General features: G+C 33.9%; 2 protein-coding genes across 4 annotated transcripts; both read left to right on the top strand.

Annotated features, from left to right (window-relative positions):
* The first annotated feature begins 718 nt into the window (after window positions 1-718).
* Window positions 719-3,029, top strand: LOC7461180 (F-box protein At5g39250). Of its 2 annotated transcripts, XM_002306032.4 has the most exons (3): window positions 719-931; window positions 1,251-1,301; window positions 1,888-3,029. In XM_002306032.4, exon 3 carries the CDS (start codon window positions 1,966-1,968, stop codon window positions 2,713-2,715), a length of 750 nt encoding a protein of 249 aa, XP_002306068.1. In that variant the 5' UTR covers window positions 719-931; window positions 1,251-1,301; window positions 1,888-1,965; the 3' UTR covers window positions 2,716-3,029. The 2 variants fall into 2 exon arrangements, with proteins under 2 accessions (XP_002306068.1, XP_052307853.1); XM_052451893.1 differs by lacking the exon at window positions 1,251-1,301.
* Window positions 3,030-9,878: 6,849 nt separating this feature from the next.
* On the top strand, window positions 9,879-11,373 carry LOC7480602 (NAC domain-containing protein 83). 2 transcript variants are annotated; one of them, XM_024598484.1, is made up of 3 exons: window positions 9,879-10,276; window positions 10,594-10,871; window positions 11,031-11,373. In XM_024598484.1, the coding sequence occupies exons 1-3, from the start codon at window positions 10,186-10,188 to the stop codon at window positions 11,085-11,087; spliced, it is 426 nt and encodes a 141-aa protein (XP_024454252.1). In that variant the 5' UTR covers window positions 9,879-10,185; the 3' UTR covers window positions 11,088-11,373. The 2 variants fall into 2 exon arrangements, with proteins under 2 accessions (XP_024454252.1, XP_002306067.2); XM_002306031.3 differs by having other exon boundaries at window positions 9,879-10,348; window positions 11,031-11,306.
* The last annotated feature ends 7,085 nt before the right edge of the window (window positions 11,374-18,458 follow it).

Below are 18,458 nucleotides of genomic sequence, written 5' to 3'. Positions count from 1 at the left end.
CTTATAACCTGAGTCATGAGATTAGGTTATCCCATAAAAGGCAAATCTAAAAAAATAATATAGCAAAATTCACGATTTCAAAATTAAAAATAAAAAATAAATAGTAATTAAAATAATAAGAAACAGATTTGTATAAAAACTAAATGAAATAAAAATAAATAAGGGATGAAATATATATATATATATATATATATATATATATCAATTAAAAGATAAAAAAAGATTGTTATAAGAAGGCTTAATATTATTTTTTATAAAGAGCAAAATAATTATTTTATTGTTTAACAAGATAGTAAATGTAATCTGGGTATATAATTAAAAACTAACCACATATAAGTTTTTGTTAATTTCCAACCACATCCGTTAGGATTAGCATTGATTTGGTTTGTGGCAGCAAAGAGATTTTTGGATGCTATTGTCATTGAACATTGAATATCATCTTTTGACCCTTTCATCTTCAAAAGATTTTAGGTTTACTCTTCTTCAAGTTAATTAATTTGTATGAGATTGGTTTGGACTAAATTGAAAATAATGGGTTTGTACAAATCATGCTACTTTTAATTAAAAAAGAAAAAGAAAAAGAAAAGATAGCTATGGTGGATCGAATTAGAAGAGAAAACAAAACTTCAAGGGACCTTTTTGCTTAAATAGAAACATCTATGGATGTTTGTATATCGTTGATTTAATTAATTAAATACACTCTCTAATGAAAGATTTATTAACAAGCAGGCAGTCAATCAATCTATCTTCTAGTACCACTGTATTTTTCTTAACCTGACTTTTTCTCTTCTTCTTCTTCCGTTTTTTTACAAAAAGAAAGCATAAGCAAAGATCTCTCTTTTCTTTATTTTCTTTCTTAATTTTTTTCTTGTGGTCTCAAACCAGAAATCCCAACAAAATCAAATCAAGCGTGTTTCCAGAAAATTACTAGGTACCCTTTACTCTCATCTCTTTCTTCTTCATTTATGTCTTCGATCTCTCTCTCTCTCTATTCATGTTCTTGTGAAAATAGTGTGTGTGTGTGTGTGTGTATTATGCGATTTGCTACTCATTTATTAATTTACGGGCTATTAATTTATGGGTTCTTGATAGATTGACTTGGGTTTATGTAAGTTTTGGTTGTTATTTATAGCAGTTTTAGTGGAAGAATTTGTGGGGTTATGCATGGCCATGAGGGTAAATTTCACTTTTTTGGGTCAATTTATAGAGTTTTCGCAATATCTGATTTTGGTTTTGTTTTTGAGTTTTAGGGCGTCAAAGGGTCAGTGATTGGAGCTTCGGATAGCAATTCGATCTATGATGTATTTTTTGAGAAACTGTGTGCTAAGTCTTGATATTGGTTATGACTGTGCGAAAGGGAATAGTGTTATTTAGTGACTGGTCATTCAAGTTGTTATTACAGGAAAGGAGTTAAGAGTGTGGAGAAACTAAATTAGTGGTGCAAAGTGTTTTGTTTTTGGATCTGAAATTTTAGTTTGAGATCATTTTTTTTAAAAGTATTATTGTGCTGCATTTTTGGTGTTCTATGACATGCGCAACAATGTGATTGTTCTAGTTGACATGAACCATTCAAAATTAGTCCGATGCATTTAATTGACCTAATTAGATTACTTGGTAAGAGGAAAGAAAGAAAGTGGTTCTGCTGTTCAGGAGGGCCTTTTGGATCACCAATGTTAATAGAAAGTGATAAATAGAGGAGGTTGAAGTACCCTTTTGGATATAATTGTTTATGACAATTGTTTGTAGCTTCTGTATTTTGTGTAGATTATCGAAATTTGTTCTCTGGCAACTTCTTGTTGGCATTTTCAAGCACATTGGCTGTAAGCTCCAATACTGTTTGTTACATAGGATGCTTTTGAATCTAAATTCTGTGTAACTTCTTCTCAGGGAAATCTTCCAGGCGCTGAGATGCTTTAAGTGATTGCTGAGGCATATCTTCTTTTAATTGTTCCTTCCTGGCTGAAAATGTCATATGAAGAAATTCTGAAGGTTGTTTTCCCTTTATTGGAGGGTGCAGACCTTGCTTCTTGCATGGCAGTGTGCAAACAGTGGAGAGATATGGCGCAAGATGATTACTTTTGGAAATGTGTTTGTGCCAAGAGATGGCCTTCCATTTGCAAGAGGTCAGATCCTCCAACTGTCACATACTACAAACTATACCAGACCTTTTACAAGCGACAGCATCGACAAATCCTGCTTCCTCCTAGACTTTCCTTTGACAATTTGGAGTTCTTCATCGACATTTGGACTGATGATAAATTGATATTTTCTGAAGTGGTCCCAGGCCCTGTTCTGCACACTGGAATCAAAAGCCCACCTCCTGGAATTTGTGATAGGCTTAGATTTCAGCTTGAAGGCCCTGATTGTAAGATGACTCTACCTGTTGAGCCGAGATTCAAAGTCCCTTTAGGCGAGACTGTAAGTGTTTCAGTGCTTGTGGGGCGGAAGGATTCCAATAGGGTTGCTTGCATAATCAATAAATCTGTCTTTGATTATATAGATCGGACATCCTATAGGGCCATGGCATTTGACTATCTTGGCCTCTCACCAGCCCACCCTTTTGTTCCAGGAATCCGGGCTTGGATTTCTTTGCTATTCATGGATGATAGAAATGACAGTGTCATTGATGTCTTTGGGATTGAAATGGATTTTTGTGATGCTGCAAAATCCAGGGACGAGGTTTTGTGGCTGCTTGACATACTTGATTGGAAGTGAAGGGTTCATCAGCCGAGCGATGAGAAGAACTGAGCTCATTGAGAATGTTTCAAACGTCAAAGTTCCTAACCTTCAGTACCAGTATGGCTCGATTTATATCATTTTATTTAATGTTTAAATTCGTAAACACTCTTCATTGGTTGTCGACTTGTGTCAATAAATATGAAAATCTTTGTGATGAATTCCTAAATTTTCTGTGGCAATCTATTCACTCATTTGGAATGGGAGCGTCTGTACAGAGTCCTCTACGTATCTCAATCCAATCTAAGCATAAAGTAATTCATGAATAACATGGTGTTTTTATCCTTGATGTATTTGTTTGTAGCTTTTGGTTGAGGTGCGTAATTAAAGCATTTGCTCTATGTTGTTATATGTGATTTAGCTATTCCTCTTGTTTAACCTATTTTTTTAAGGCACATGTGGGAGAAGCCCTTGACTATGGGGATTATGCTTTGTTTTTGTATATCAAGTTCAGCCAACTGTGTTCCTTTCCAATTGATCACCATGAATGTGGTAAATGGATGACTCGAGAAAATGATATTATATAACCAAGGATTCATGTCTTGCTCAAGCATTACTAGGAATGTGATGCTGTTTTTTGCTGCCGCCAAGGCAATTGACCTTGCATATTGTCATCTGTAGCCCTTCTTTCAGCAAATGTCGAAAGGGAAAGGCATAGCAGCTTTTGCATTTTCATTTGTCAAGTTCTGCACTCCTTTTGTCCCATTGGCACATCCATCTTGCATGTGATAAAAAAGAAAGAAGGAAAGTTGGCTGGTGAGCACTCCCCGCCTGATGGTGCTCTTCGTCAACCCTCAACCTGTTCAGAAAACCACCATACCAACCTGCAGGTAAAGCTGCAGAAAACTTGTTTGCAGAGCCTCGAATCTGGTACCATCAGATTACCGGCTTTTAGCTTGAGGTAATTCAAACAATTAAAGGAGCTAATTATTTTGTCTAAGTACGGATTTTGTTTAAAACATAATATTTTCCAATAAATTATTTAGATAATTACAAATTTCTTTATTCACTTGTGGAATTTTCATGAAGTCACCGAGAAGAATGGTGAACGAAACATTTCACTTACATTTGTTAGTTTAATTAATGCAGCCAACATTTGATATTATTATATTTATATAAATATATTTTTAAATAAAAGTTGAATTTATCTTTAATATTTATATAATATTAGATTAATAAATCTAAAATTTAATTTACGAATTTAGAGTAATGATAAAGTTCATAGGATAAAAATATTTTGTAAAGAAAATTATAAAAGTTATGATTACATTAAATCATTGTTTATAAAATATTTCTGGTCGACGCTATCTTAAATACTTATTTTTTAGAGTTACAGAGACTGATATATATTATTATGTTCTTTTCTTTATGAAAGTAAGTAGGTGTTCATATAAGCTGAGGTATGAGGGATACCTAGAACTAATATGTAAGTGCTTGTCATAAGACGTGTAGACTGAAATGACTCGTATGAGAATTTCATATGTGGAGATTAACTATGTCTATGGAAAGGCTCACATGATAGTTGTGTAACTGATCTTTAGACTTATGATCACTAAGTTATCTTATATAAAGAATGTTATGTTTTAATCTTGTTACATGTTATTTTAATTTAGGTAACGAAGGGGCAAATATTGGGTATAACAAGAACTTTATGAAGGTATTTGAGTGATCAAGAGATGATTCATTACTATAGGTGAATTAAGAAAAATGTTTTTTCTATTCTCAAATTTTATCAATCGAGAAATCCATGGCCAAAGTTGAATTAGATTTGAAAAGAGTTTCAAATCTTATTTAAACAATCAATGACTATTATACAGAAAATAAACATGATTTAACATGACAGACATACTTCATATTTTAATATTCAATTGGAACATTATTGATGAAAGAATATTATTTACACTGATAAACCGGTAACTAAAAAGTTAAGTCAAATCAATAATAACTTTTCTAATATTTGAAGGATCATGATATGTTGCTAGACAATGCACCTGATCTTCAAAGATACATTAATCAATTGTTGAATTGATAATAAATTAAATTGTTTAATTCTATTTAATTAGAATTATAATGTATTGATAATAAATTAAATTGTTTAATTCTATTTAATTAGAACTATAATGTATATTTGAGCTAACATATTAGGAACCTAATGAATCACACACATTAAAAATCATTAGTCAGAAATTAAACTGGGATGATTTAATTAAGTATGACTTGATTAAAATATATTTTAGAAATTAAGGACTAGAATATAATTAATACAGGGATTATATTTCTAGACCTAGAAAAATCAAGTAAGGACTTGATTGAGTTAATTTCTAAAATTGTCTTGAATTAGCATATGAATATTATCCAGGCGGTGAATTGATATTTTGCCAATTATAGAGTTTTTTGAATTTTTCTATAAATAGTAAGCTATATCTCTTTCTTTTTTTGTGATTATCTATTAGTAAAAAAAACTATGTAAGTCACATAATAGAGAGTTAGCACTCTAGGCATAGCAATCCCTCTATTCTAAATAGGGATTTAAGAGATTTTTTAATGGTAGTTTGTGTGGATTACGGTTAGAGGCTAAACAATTGGATGTCTTGTGATTTGCGACAATCCAACCTTTAAAGAATTATTCAAAGCTAAAAAAAATTAAATTTTCAAGTAATAAATCCCTAAACTCCTTTAGATCTATATAACAGGATCATAACAAGTCCTAAAAATTTTTGTTTTACAGTTTTTACTACGTGTGTGATATTTGAGAACCCAACAATTGTAGCGGAACCTTTGCTAGACAATTAGTGTTGTTGATTGGCGTTAACTACGAATTAAATTTATGTGCAAATTTATTTTTCCCAAAAGTATTGTTTTCTCTTATTATTCTTTTTTGTTACTGTTTTGACCAAATCTGACTGGAATTCACCACTGATTTTTTTTAAAATGGTTTTAGGTCGTTACAACAACCACCAATGGCAGCACCAATGTTGTTGGCACGCTTGGTTATGCAACGCGCACAGCCAGTCACTGTTGGTAGAAGGCCACAATAGCGCCAAACGTTGTTGGTGCTGCCATGGGCGCTGCGCAAGTAGTGCGAGGGCTCTTGCCCGGCGTAGCCACTAGGTGTAGCGGCAATACTGCTACCACCGATTATGGTTACCGCTGGCATGGGCAGACCATGCCAGCAACAACAACAGCTGCAAAAGGAAGAAAATGACATGGGAAAAATTACAATTCTACCCCTACTACTTAGATTAAGGTTTTTGAGGGTAGAATTATGTATCTATCCATACAATTTATATATAATTATTTTTAGGTATTGGGGCTGAAATTATGATTTTAGCCCTTCATATATAAAATAATGATTTTATATTAAAATTGAAACCCAAAATTAAATTAATTATAGAATTAATTTTTCTAATTAGATTAGGATTGAATTAAAATGTTTATAACCAATATTTTTTAGTTTTGTCATATCCTAATAGGTTTAGGATTTAATTAAAATATTTAATTAAATAATGTTTAGAAAAATATTTTTTCTAAAGTAAAGAGAGTTTTTAAACTAAAATATTTTTATTTAATTGATCCTAAAATAGTTTAGGATATTAATAAGAATTTTAATATAATTAATTTTATTATTAAATTTTGAAACTTATTTTTTTCAATAAAAGAATCTATATTTAAAAAAATTTATTATATTTGGAAAATTATCAAATTGGATTTGAATTTAATATTTATAAGTGTTAGAAATATTATTATAAATTGCATATAAAGCCAATAATTAAAATTGAAGCATGCAATAATTTTATTATACATATTAATATGTTCTTATGCATGATGGATGATGATGAACATTAAAGACCAATATGATTGTGTTTTTATGGTTGAATAGTTGTAATATTAAATAGGGTTTGTGTGTTCTGTCTTTTCTCTATTTTTTTTCTAGATTGTAAAATTAATTTCTCATTTAATTCTCCTCTAATTTAACTCGAGGTTTTTTTAATTAATTATGTAAATTTTATGTAATTTAGAAATGTCGGAATTTAGATAGGAAAAATATTTTGTAATCCAAGACGAATAAATTATAGCAATAGAAGGATTCAACCATAGTGCTCGCAAAGGATACACACACCATCCTTTTAGGCATAATCTCAATTCAAGGTTAATGAAAGACAATAAATGTTTTTTCAACCCATCTTATATGCTAAATCTTTACCAAAATCTTCATAGAGTTTTCTTTGTATTCTGAACATCTTGAGTGTTGACATCAAGTTAATCACACATCAATGATCATCATTATATACTTACACGCAATGGTCTAATCATCCTAAGCCTTTCCATCATCCATAATAATCCAAACATCTCGTACAAAAATATTAAACTAAGTTAATTACATAATTCTTCTCATTATATCATTACTAAACAAAACTATTTACAACAAAATACATATAAAAGAGATTTAATTACAGTAGAGCATTAATCCTGATGAGTATGAGATGAACCTGAAATTTAAGAATTATATTATTATCAATACATTAATTAAATTACCACCACCACTGATAATAATAATAATAATAATAATTTCTTAGAAGGAATAATCAATCCAATAACTCTAACAAAAAATTTTGACTATCCATTCGATAAATAATTTAAATCCAGCGATTATATGTCATTGCCAAAATCGTTGGTAATTCTCTCCGATTACTCTATTTCTTTGTCTAATGATCCTAACGATGTATTTATTTACCAACATTTTCTAACAAAAATCCTACAAGTCCTATATTTTCTTCAATACCAATGAATTCTAGTATCCTCACATGGATACTCATAAATCCGGCATTCCCTTTTTTTAAGCCAAATCAACCCGATATTCTCTTTTGAATACCATATAGATTCTAGTATCCTCAAACGATTACTCATAAATTCAGCATTCCCTTTTTTTAAGCCAAATCAACTCGATATTCTCTTTCGAATACCACATGAACTCTAGTATTCACACATGGATACTCATTAAATCTGGCATTTCCATTTTAAAAGCCAAATCAATCTTGTATTCTTTTCTGAATACCACATGAACTTTAGTATCCCCATATGGATGCTCATTAAATTCAGCATTCCCATTTTTAGAAGCCAAATCATATCGTTATTCTCTTTTGAATACTAATTCTCTATATATTAAGTCATTTATGTTTCTCACATGATAATTTCAACCAAATAATAAAAGTAAACATTATAGTAACTACAAATACTAACATCCTAAAATATTATTTACATATTAAGTCATTTACGTTTATCACGTGGATTTGTTCAAGGGTATACAATTTTGATCGGATGTTCACATTCTCCTCACCTAATAAAAATGTCATCCTTGAAATTCACATCACATACCTGATTCCAAAAATAATTTAAGGTACTTCTTCCATTTTTCAGACTCTCTCTCACAAGTCTCCTCTTTAATTTGAGAGCTTTTCCACAATATTTTCCATATGTGAATTATTTTATTTCTAAGTTCATTCTCACTTTATTCTAAGATTCTTATTGGCTTCACTTTTAGTATCAAATCTTTTTCAATTTCCAAGGAAACCTAGGGCATTATTTTGGAAGGGTCCATTTCAGCTTGTTAAAGAAGTGAGACATGGGATACATCATGTATCATGGCCAGATGAAGAGGTAAGGCTAGCTTATAGGCTATATAAGCCCAATTCTTTTTATCACCTCAAAAGACCTTATATATCTTGATGTCAATTTCCTTTTAATTCCAAATCTCAACAAATGCTTTCATAGGGTAACCTTTAGAAACATTTTATTTCCTTCATGAAATTTAAGGGGTCTCCACCTAGTGTTAGCATAACTTTTATGTCTGTCTTGAGCTGCTTTCATTTTGTTCCATATAATTCTCTCTTTTTTATAAGTAACTTGCATTAACTCGGGTCAAATCATCTTTTCATCCCTAACTTCTTCCCAGCATATCAATGTTCTACATCTTCTACCATACAATGCCTTATAAGAAGCCATCTCCACTGTGGCTTGATGGCTATTCTTATACGTGAATTCTACAGGTGGTAAATGATCTTCCTAGTTGCCACCACATTCTAGTATACATGCTCTTAACAAATCTTGGAGAGTCTAAATTGTTCTTTCAAATTGCCTATTTGTCTAGGGATGAAAAACAACACTCAGATTCAACTTTTTTTTCAAAGCATGTTGTGTGCTAGGACACAACTATGAAGTAAACCTGGGATCCCGGTCTAAAAAGATTGTCTCTGGCACCCCATGTAACCATATTATTGAATAATTTTCTCTTTAATTGTCTTCCTCTCCAAAGAGGATTACAACCTTTAAATAGGTTCGAAACCAACTCTTACAAGAAAGGAAAATAAAAATCCCTACACAAATAATAGAGAAATAAAAATCAAAATCAAAATTAAGGCTGAAAATCCAAAGTTGAATAGAAAATTAACATAACTAAATCAAATAACATCTTTTGAAGACCTTTCCAATGCATGTAAATCGGAATAGCCAACTAACCACAATATAGAAAGAGACTTTTAGAATATCTTGGTAAAATTTAAACAAAATATAACAATTAAGTTGAGAGTTATTAATTGTTTGATAATACGAAACCTCTTCTTAATTAGACTTAAACCTTTTTCCACTAGTTTATAAATGTGTTTTTAATGTACATATTGACTGTTTAAAATCCCTATATCACTCACATATTTGATGCACCGGTATCAATATTGTTATGAATTACTGAGTATATCAACCTCCGAAAACATATTGAGCTATAATTGGCTAGCTTGAAAGATTTTGAGTTGTATATTTTTGTATTTAAAAAGCATTTTTGAAAATTTATTTATTTATTTTTGTTTCAAATTAATTTTTTTATAATTTTGAATCGTTTTGACGTACTGATATCAAAAATAAATTTTAAAACATAAAAAAATATTATTTTAATATATTTTTAAATAAAAATTATCTAAAAAAATAACCACTACACAATATTAATAAAAAGCTAAAAAATAAAATATAAGAAGGGACTGGCCCTTACATTAGCCTTAGGTCAAAAAACCTGGATAGGAAAATTCAGTTTTCCGCCGCTCATCCTTTTTCTATTTGGAGACTCATGCAATTAGTCCCTTTAAAATGTAAATACCGTGCTGATTTTTAGATCAAAACGATGCTCTTTTTATTTCCCCTTTTCCACGTAGAATCCATGTTAACAGTGCAGTCTTAAAGAAATGGAAAACATCTTTCTGGAATGCAGCCTCAGGATCAAGTTCTAGAAATTGGACTTGATTCAGCTTCCAGTCTCTCTCTCTCTCTATATATATATATATGCTACAACCCCCACCATCCACAAATCATACTGTCATCTATTAACTAGCTAGTCTCTTAATTCTTATTACAATTACAATACAATCATTGTTCCTCTCTCTATACGCTTTTGTACACCTCAAAATGTCTAGTGGCGTGCCTGTCGCTGCTGGCTATAAGTTTTGCCCCATGGATGATGATCTTGTTGTATATTATTTGAAGAGGAAAATTCTAGGTGAACAACTTCCTGCTAACCTTATTCCTACCATTGATGTTTACGCATCAAGCCCAGATAAACTCCCTTTGGGTAAATTTTCCATATTTTTTTTAAAAAAATTGTTTGTCTTATGATTAATTGGTTTTAACCCCCCCTGCTGTTGTGTTTATGCACCCTACATGTTTGATAGTAGATATATACAAGGCTTCAACATAATGTTGAAGGCAAAAATGATTGTAGACTGGCCACGACTGCTAAAATGGTCACCTCCATTTTTTCTCTGTCTCTATAATCAAGTTCTTGTTCAGAATTTAACTTTTGTAATTGATCTCTAGGTTTATTTCAATTGGGGCAGGCCAACGAGTGGTTTTTCTTTTCCACCAAGAGTAAAGACGACGACATTACGGTAATAGATGGTGGTTACTATGAGATCGATCCTGACGGTGCAGCTCCGATCACATGGGAGGGTAAAATTGTTGGTCATGTGAAGACACTGTTTTTCTATCAAGGAAGTCCTCCTAATGGAACTGACACTGAATGGATGGTAGAGGAATTTAGAATTAATCCTGAGTTTGTTCCAGTTGACAAAGCTGACCATAACACTCAAGAGAAGGTAATTTGACAATTCACTTGCTTCATGTTTGGCAATGTCTTGCATTCGGGAAGAGACTTAATTAAATCTGAAAATTTTTGTTTATTTATTTTTTCAATTATTTATAAATTACACTTTGTCTAATATTAGTGATTTGTGTTGTTTATGTTTATATTATAGATTACAAACCTTGTTGTATGCAAAATTTATCGAATGCGGCCACTACCTGAACCCTAAACGGCGCTGTCAGGTCAATTCAGAAGTGCAAGAGAAGTCGTTTTTTAGTTCCAGTCCAGCAAGCAGGTTGAAGGGATAAGCTTCTTGATGCTATTAGTGTAGCAACAAGTAGTGTTTTTTAATCTTTTTTTTTTCTTTTTGCACTCAGACCTTATATTAAGTTACATATATTTTTTCATGAAGTTTAAAAATATTCCAAATGGTCCAGTGGGTTTAAGAGTTGGAGGGAGGCTATCTTCTGTTCAAAACTAATCCGTTTTGGAATTTATATATGTGTGTGTGTGTGTGTGTGGATTTTCTACGATGGAATTACCACTCGATGCTTGCCTCAAAGCATCAGGAAGGTATGCACTGCTCTGAACCAACTGAATCAGCAAAGCAGTGATCATCTGAATCTGCCTTTGTTCTTCATCAGGAAGGTGATAGGCTCTTAGTGCTCGCTTTGAGAATGGTAACTTCCAGAGTAGCTGAGCTATTTCGTCTATGATGCCTGGGCGATGCTGTGCATATGAATAGAATATCTGTACCACAATTAACAAAAATACAGTAAGAGATCTCAAAACCATATGATCCATATGTATACAAGAATGCATGCACATACAAATGGTTGAATGAAAGTCATGGTTGCTGCCCCTTTTCCTAACAAACCAAGACCATGAGAGATGTTCTACCAACAAAAATCATTAAGAATGTGGAGCAATTACCAGAAGAATATGCAGATAACATGCCAATCTTCTATATTATCTCAACAGCTCAAACTTTTTGAGACTGCCATACTCATAACAAACAAGAAAACGAGTTTAACGAGAATTATAACTTTAAACATACATTAGAGTTGAATGATCATGATCAAAACCAATTTATTTCTATTATTAAAAGGGAAGCTACTGCAATGTTCAAGTTATTGCATTTTGCAAGACAAAACAAAGTAGCAGTAACATGAACCTAGTAGGCCCTTTAGCCACATAACAATTTTCAAGCGAAATAATTGAATGATCTGAGGTAGAATATCATACCTGAAACTACAGTAACCCTTGTATATCTGCTACTTGCAGTTAATTATTGTTGTATTTTCTACTAGTTTTGTTGTTTCATCTCTTTTTGCCGAGTTTCCTAGCTAGCCATAATTACACAATGACTTTACAAATCAAAAGCTTAGTTTTGCCTCATCCTTACACTTATTTAATTTCTCTCTATTTTCCTTGTTCTTTGCTTGTTCTCTCTCTTTTCCTCTATTTCTTTTTTCTCTTCTCTCTCTCCTTTTCTTTTCTTTCTCTATATTCATTCCACTGTTTTCTCTTCTTTGTTGCTCTCTTTACTTGGGGTTGGGTGGTTTTGATATGTCAAGATCAAGATCATTGAGCATTGGGCATAAGAGTAACACTTTTATCTTTGTTTTACATGTTTTTAGTGTCAGCTTTGATAGTGGTTTTGGCTGGTATGGGCACTATATTTAAGGATTAAGAAAAAAGGAGCTGTAAGTGAGGTACGAGATCAGGGGTAAGGAGGAGCGCGTTTTCTTGCTTGGATGGTGGGTGGACCATTGAGAAAGAATTGGCCAAAAATTACTCTCTTATTGTCAAGTACAACTAGAAAAAGAGTAGGATTAATTCGAGAAAATCCACAGCCTTCAATATTTCACTAATTGCAAATGTTTTTGATGCCTTTCTCATTAACAAGAAGACTTTAAATACAACTGGAATAACAACTGACCGGATTACCAGCACTAAAAAATAGCATAACTACTTATGCTGATATTCAGCTAACAACCTAAGCTGAAGACCTATTCTTAAGCTAAAATACTTGGCTGTAATTCAACAGATTAGAAACAAGTCTTAACCTGATGCCACGTATAATTATTGGATTCAATATCAAACTCAACTGGACTCTGGACTTAACTAAATTAAATAATAAGCAAATAAATACTGGGGTCTTTATGCAGCCATAACCCAGCTCTGGTGACATGACATTGTGCACATAACATTGTCCCCCCCTAAATGACCTTGTCCACAAGGTCTGGAAATTCGTTGACTAAGATAGAATATTCCACCCAAGATGCTTCCTCTGCACCTAGTCCCTTCCATTTCACCAATACTTCGGTCACCGCATGATTTTTTTTCTTCTTCAACCGTCTGTGCAATATTTCTTCTGGTTCAGGCCGGATAATTCCATTCTTGTCTGTTGGTGGAAGAGTAACAACCACATGTTGTCTTTCTCCCAAATTCTTCTTTAAGCAAGAGACATGAAACACTGGGTGTATCTTTGCTGCAGGAGGAAGCTCAAGCCGATAAGCAACAGTACCAATCTTCTCCAGCACTTGATATGGACCATAGAATCGTGGAGACAATTTCAAATTCCTCCTTTGCACCACCGATTGCTGCTTGTACGGTTGTAATCGAAGGTAAACCAAATCTCCCACATCGAAGCTTCTCTCAGTCCTCTTAATATCTGCAAATTTTTTCATTCTGTCTTGTGCCAACTGCAGATTCGCACGAAGAATGCGGATGATGTCGTCTCTGGTCTTCAAGGTATTTTCTACTTCTTGAATTTGTGTGGTGCCTGCCGTATAGGGAATTAACTTTGGGGCCGGGTAGCCATAGACAGATTCAAAAGGGGATAATTTGGTAGAAGCATGAATGTTGGTGTTGTACCACCACTCAGCCAACGGAAGCCATTTAACCCATCCTTTTGGCTTGTCCCCCGAGAAACACCTAAGATATTGCTCAACCATCTTGTTGACAATTTATGTCTGGCCATCTGTTTGGGGATGGTAAGCTGATGAAAATTTCAAAGTGGTTCCCTGCAGTTTAAAGAGCTCCTTCCAAAATGTACTCGTGAAAGTAGGATCTCTATCAGTAACAATAGAATTAGGCAACCCATGTAATTTAAAAATATTGGCTAGGAACACCTGAGCAATCTTTGAGGCAGTGTACGGATGAGAAATAGGAATAAAGTGAGCGTACTTAGACAACCGATCCACTACCACCATAATAACACTATAACCTTCAGAGTTTGGTAATCCCTCAATGAAATCAAGGGAAATATCAGTCCATATCTTCATAGGAATTGGCAATGGTTGCAGCAATCCAGCAGGGTGGATATTCTCAGACTTGTTCTGCTGACATATATCACATTCCTTGATAAACCTTCTGACCTCCTTCCTCATACCTTCCCAATAAAACTCAGATTTAGCTCTATGAAGAGTCTTGTGGAATCCTGAGTGTCCTCCTTGTGGGCTACTGTGCAACAAATGAAGAATTTGTTCTCTCAACTCCCTTGAGGCAGGGATGGACAATCTTCCTTTGTAAAATAATAGTCCATCCTGCTGTTTATAATTCTGGGATGCAAGACTTCCTTGTTCCAGCTTTTTAATAATCTGCTGCAGTTTAGGATCTATAGCATAATTGGTTCTAAGTTGTTCCAACCAAGTGTTTGCTGGTGCAGTAATAGCAGATAGATTCCCTTCCTTCGACTCTTCCATTTTTCGGGACAAGGCATCAGCAACCTTGTTTTCCTTCCCTGGTTTGTATTCTACCACAAACTCGTATCCCAAAAGTTTGGTAATCCATTTTTGCTGAAGAGGAGTACCCACCTTTTGTTCCAGCAAGTACTTGAGACTCTGGTGATCAGTCTGTATCTTAAAGTTGTGTCCTAAAAGATAAGACCTCCATTTCTTCACTGCTAAAACCAATGCCATTAGCTCCTTCTCGTAGGTAGATAGTTGCAAGGCTTTTTCATGAATTGCTTGACTCATGTATGCTAATGGCCTACCCTGTTGCATTAATACAGCTCCAACACCAATACCAGAAGCATCACATTGAATAGTAAAAGGAATAGAAAATTCTGGTAAAGCTAAGACAGGAGGGCTAGTTACAGCATGTTTAAGATCTTGAAAGGCCCTTTTTGCTGATTCAGTCCATTGGAATGAATTTTTTTTTTAAAAGGGTTGTTAAGGGGGCTGCTATAAGTCCATATCCTTTGATAAATTTCCTGTAATATCCAGTTAAACCTAGGAATCCTCTAAGAGATTTAAGGCTGGTAGGGAATGGCCATTTAAGCATTGCTTCAATTTTGGTAGGATCAGCTCGTACCCCCTCTTTTGAGATTAAGTGACCAAGATACTCAATTTCAGCACAACCAAAACAACACTTAGATTTTTTTGCAAAAAGCTGGTGTTGTTTTAAAATGTCCAAAAAAATTTGTAAATGATGAACATGGTCAGACATATTTTTACTATAAACAAGAATGTCATAAAAAAAAACCAATATAAATTTTCGTAAATAAGGTTTAAAGATGTCATTCATAAGACTTTGGAAGGTTGCCGGAGCGTTGGTAAGCCCGAAGGGCATTACCAAGAATTCATAATGGCCTTCATGGGTACGGAAGGCTGTTTTAGGTATATCCTCTGGTTGAACCCTAATTTGGTGATATCCCGACCTTAGATCCAGCTTACTAAAGATGGTTGATCCATGAAGCTCATCAAGAAGTTCGTCAACTATAGGTATAGGAAATTTAACCTTAATGGTTTCTTTGTTAAGGGCTCTATAGTTAACACAAAGCCTCCAACTTCCATCATGTTTTCTTACTAATAAGACCGGGGATGAGAATGGACTTTGGCTAGGTCTAACAATACCAGATTATAACATTTCATGTACTATTTTTTCAATTTCAGATTTTTGAAAGTAAGGGTATCTATAAGGTCCTACACAAACTGGTTTTGCACCTGACTGTAATACAATATGGTGGTCATGATTTCGAGTAGGGGGTAATCCCTTGGGTTCTAAAAACACTTCTGAATATCGATTAAGAAGGTCAAATATTTGTGGCTCAACAGAAGTTTCAATAGACAGCAAACTGGAATTTTCAAAATCAATAAACTGAATAACTAGTCCTCTTTTATTTTGCCTAGAAACTTTACCAAATTTTTCTCCTTCTACTAATGAGATACCAGTTGATGTCATACCTTGTAGTCTTCTAGGATTGTCCATGACTGAGAACTCCATTTGAAGTCGTGAGAAATTCCAAAGGATAGGTCCCAATGTTTGAAGCCATTGAACACCCAAAACAATATCACATCCCCCCAGGGTCAAAATATAAAAATCAATGGTATAGAGATTACCCTGTATGTGTAAAGGTACTGCTGCACAACTCCCATCACTACGAATTGCTTGCCCGTTAGCCACTTTGACAGAAAGTCTTTCTGTTGGATCAGATGGTAGATGAACCCTTTGAACAACAGATGGATCCATGAAATTGTGTGTACTTCCCGTATCAACCAGGATAACTACTGCTCTTCCACAAATGTGCCCCACAAACCTCATTGTTTTTGGGTTTGGTGATCCAGATAATGCATGGATGGATATTCCAGGTTCTAAATCCACTATAAGTGTTTCTTCCTTAGACTTGCCAGCATTCCCGTCTGCAACTTCAGATTTGGGCACCTCATCATCACTTGATTCATCACACTCCATGATAAATAGTCGAGCTGACTTGCACTTATGCCCCTGAGCCCATTTGTCATCACAATTATAACAAAGCCCCTTATCCCGTCGCTCTTTCATTTGGCTTGGTGATAACCTCTGTATTGGAACAATGGCCCTTTTTTCATGTGGGTTCGAAGATCCAATAGCCAAACGAGTAGGAATAGACCCTGCTTTTGCAGTTCTCCTAAGGGCAGCAACATTCTCTTCTTGCATTTTTGCTAACCCAAAAGCAATATGTAAATTTGAAGGATTTAACATACGTACCATAAACCGAATATCTTCCCGCAACCCACTTAGGAAACAACTGAGTTTGTAAGACTCAGCCAGTCCTCTAAGTTGGTTTGAAAGAGCCTCAAATTGGCTCTTATAATCTTCCACTGTTGAAGTTTGCTTCAGCCGAATAAGAGCTTCCATGGGATCTTCATAAGGTGATGACCCAAACCTTGTCTGAAGTGCACGTACAAATCCTTCCCAACTACTAATTCCTCCTGCAGCTTCAATGTCCTGGAACCAAACCAAGGCCTTCCCTTCCATATGAAAGGATGCCAATAAGACTCTATGATGTGGATTGGTTTGATGATAATTGAAGAATTGATTAGCTCGATAGACCCACCCACTGGGATCTTCTCCATGAAATTTAGGGAAATCCAACCGCACTGCGCGAGTCTGAATTCCCCCATTATCTTCAAAAGGAGGATTAGTCATTTGTCGTGTAGATCCTTCTGGATCACCAGAATTATGCACAGTCTTCATCTGTACCAATGTCTTCACATTCGAGGCAACCACTTCTAATTGATGGGCCAGCCCTTCAACCATTTGTTGCAAAGAATTATGATTTTGCTGATACTGCTCTTGATTTTGTTTGACAGTTGCCAAAGATTCTGCAAGCTGGGAATATCTGGTACCTGCACCCTCAGCCATTGGAACTTGGCTCTGATACCAATTGTCAAGTACAACTAGAAAAAGAATAGGATTAATTCGAGGAAATCCACAGCCTCCAATATTTCACTAATTGCAAATGTTTTTGATGCCTTTCTCATTAACAAGAAGACTTTAAATACAACTGGAATAACAACTGACTGGATTACCAGCACTAAAAAATAGCATAACTACTTATGCTGATATTCAGCTAACAACCTAAGCTGAAGACCTATTCTTAAGCTAAAATACTTGGCTGTAATTCAACAGATTAGAAACAAGTCTTAACCTGATGCCACGTATAATTATTGGATTCAATATCAAACTCAACTGGACTCTGGACTTAACTAAATTAAATAATAAGCAAATAAATACTGGGGTCTTTATACAGCCATAACCCAGCTCTGGTGACATGACATTGTGCACATAACACTTATGTTGGCTATAAAACCAAAGTTTCAAGGTTGAAGAAGAAAACAAGCAACACGTCGTTCTTCCTTTTATTAATTAGGGTTTGTAATTTTAAATTAAACAACTTCCATTTGGACCATTTAAAGCAGACGACAACATTCATGTATTGGGGCAGACTTAGGATTGTTTAATTGAAACAACGTCGTTACGTGAAGTCCAACCCAAACCTGGAACTTTGGCACTTTTTAAATTTTAGTCATTGGTTTTTGAAAATCTTCAATTTAGTCTTAAATTTAGCTTTAGTTTTTAAAATCCTTTCAATTTCATCTTTAATCATTTTTAATTTGGTTCGTGTATTTTGACACGCTTCACTACATGGTCCTTAGTTTCTCAATTTATGTAATTTATATCAAATTGACTCTTTTTAAAAAAATTCTCTTCAATTAGATCCCTAATTGAAACCAAAAGTACCTTATGATTTCAATGCCTTTTCATTTTAGTCCTTGGACCTTGAATCCTTTTTTTTTTAATCAAATTGAGTTTAAATCTCTATTTTTTC

Source organism: Populus trichocarpa, chromosome 4 (genome assembly GCF_000002775.5).
Source record: "Populus trichocarpa isolate Nisqually-1 chromosome 4, P.trichocarpa_v4.1, whole genome shotgun sequence".
In the NCBI taxonomy this organism is placed as follows: Eukaryota; Viridiplantae; Streptophyta; class Magnoliopsida; order Malpighiales; family Salicaceae; genus Populus; species Populus trichocarpa.
This window is presented reverse-complemented; position numbering and strand designations above follow the sequence as displayed.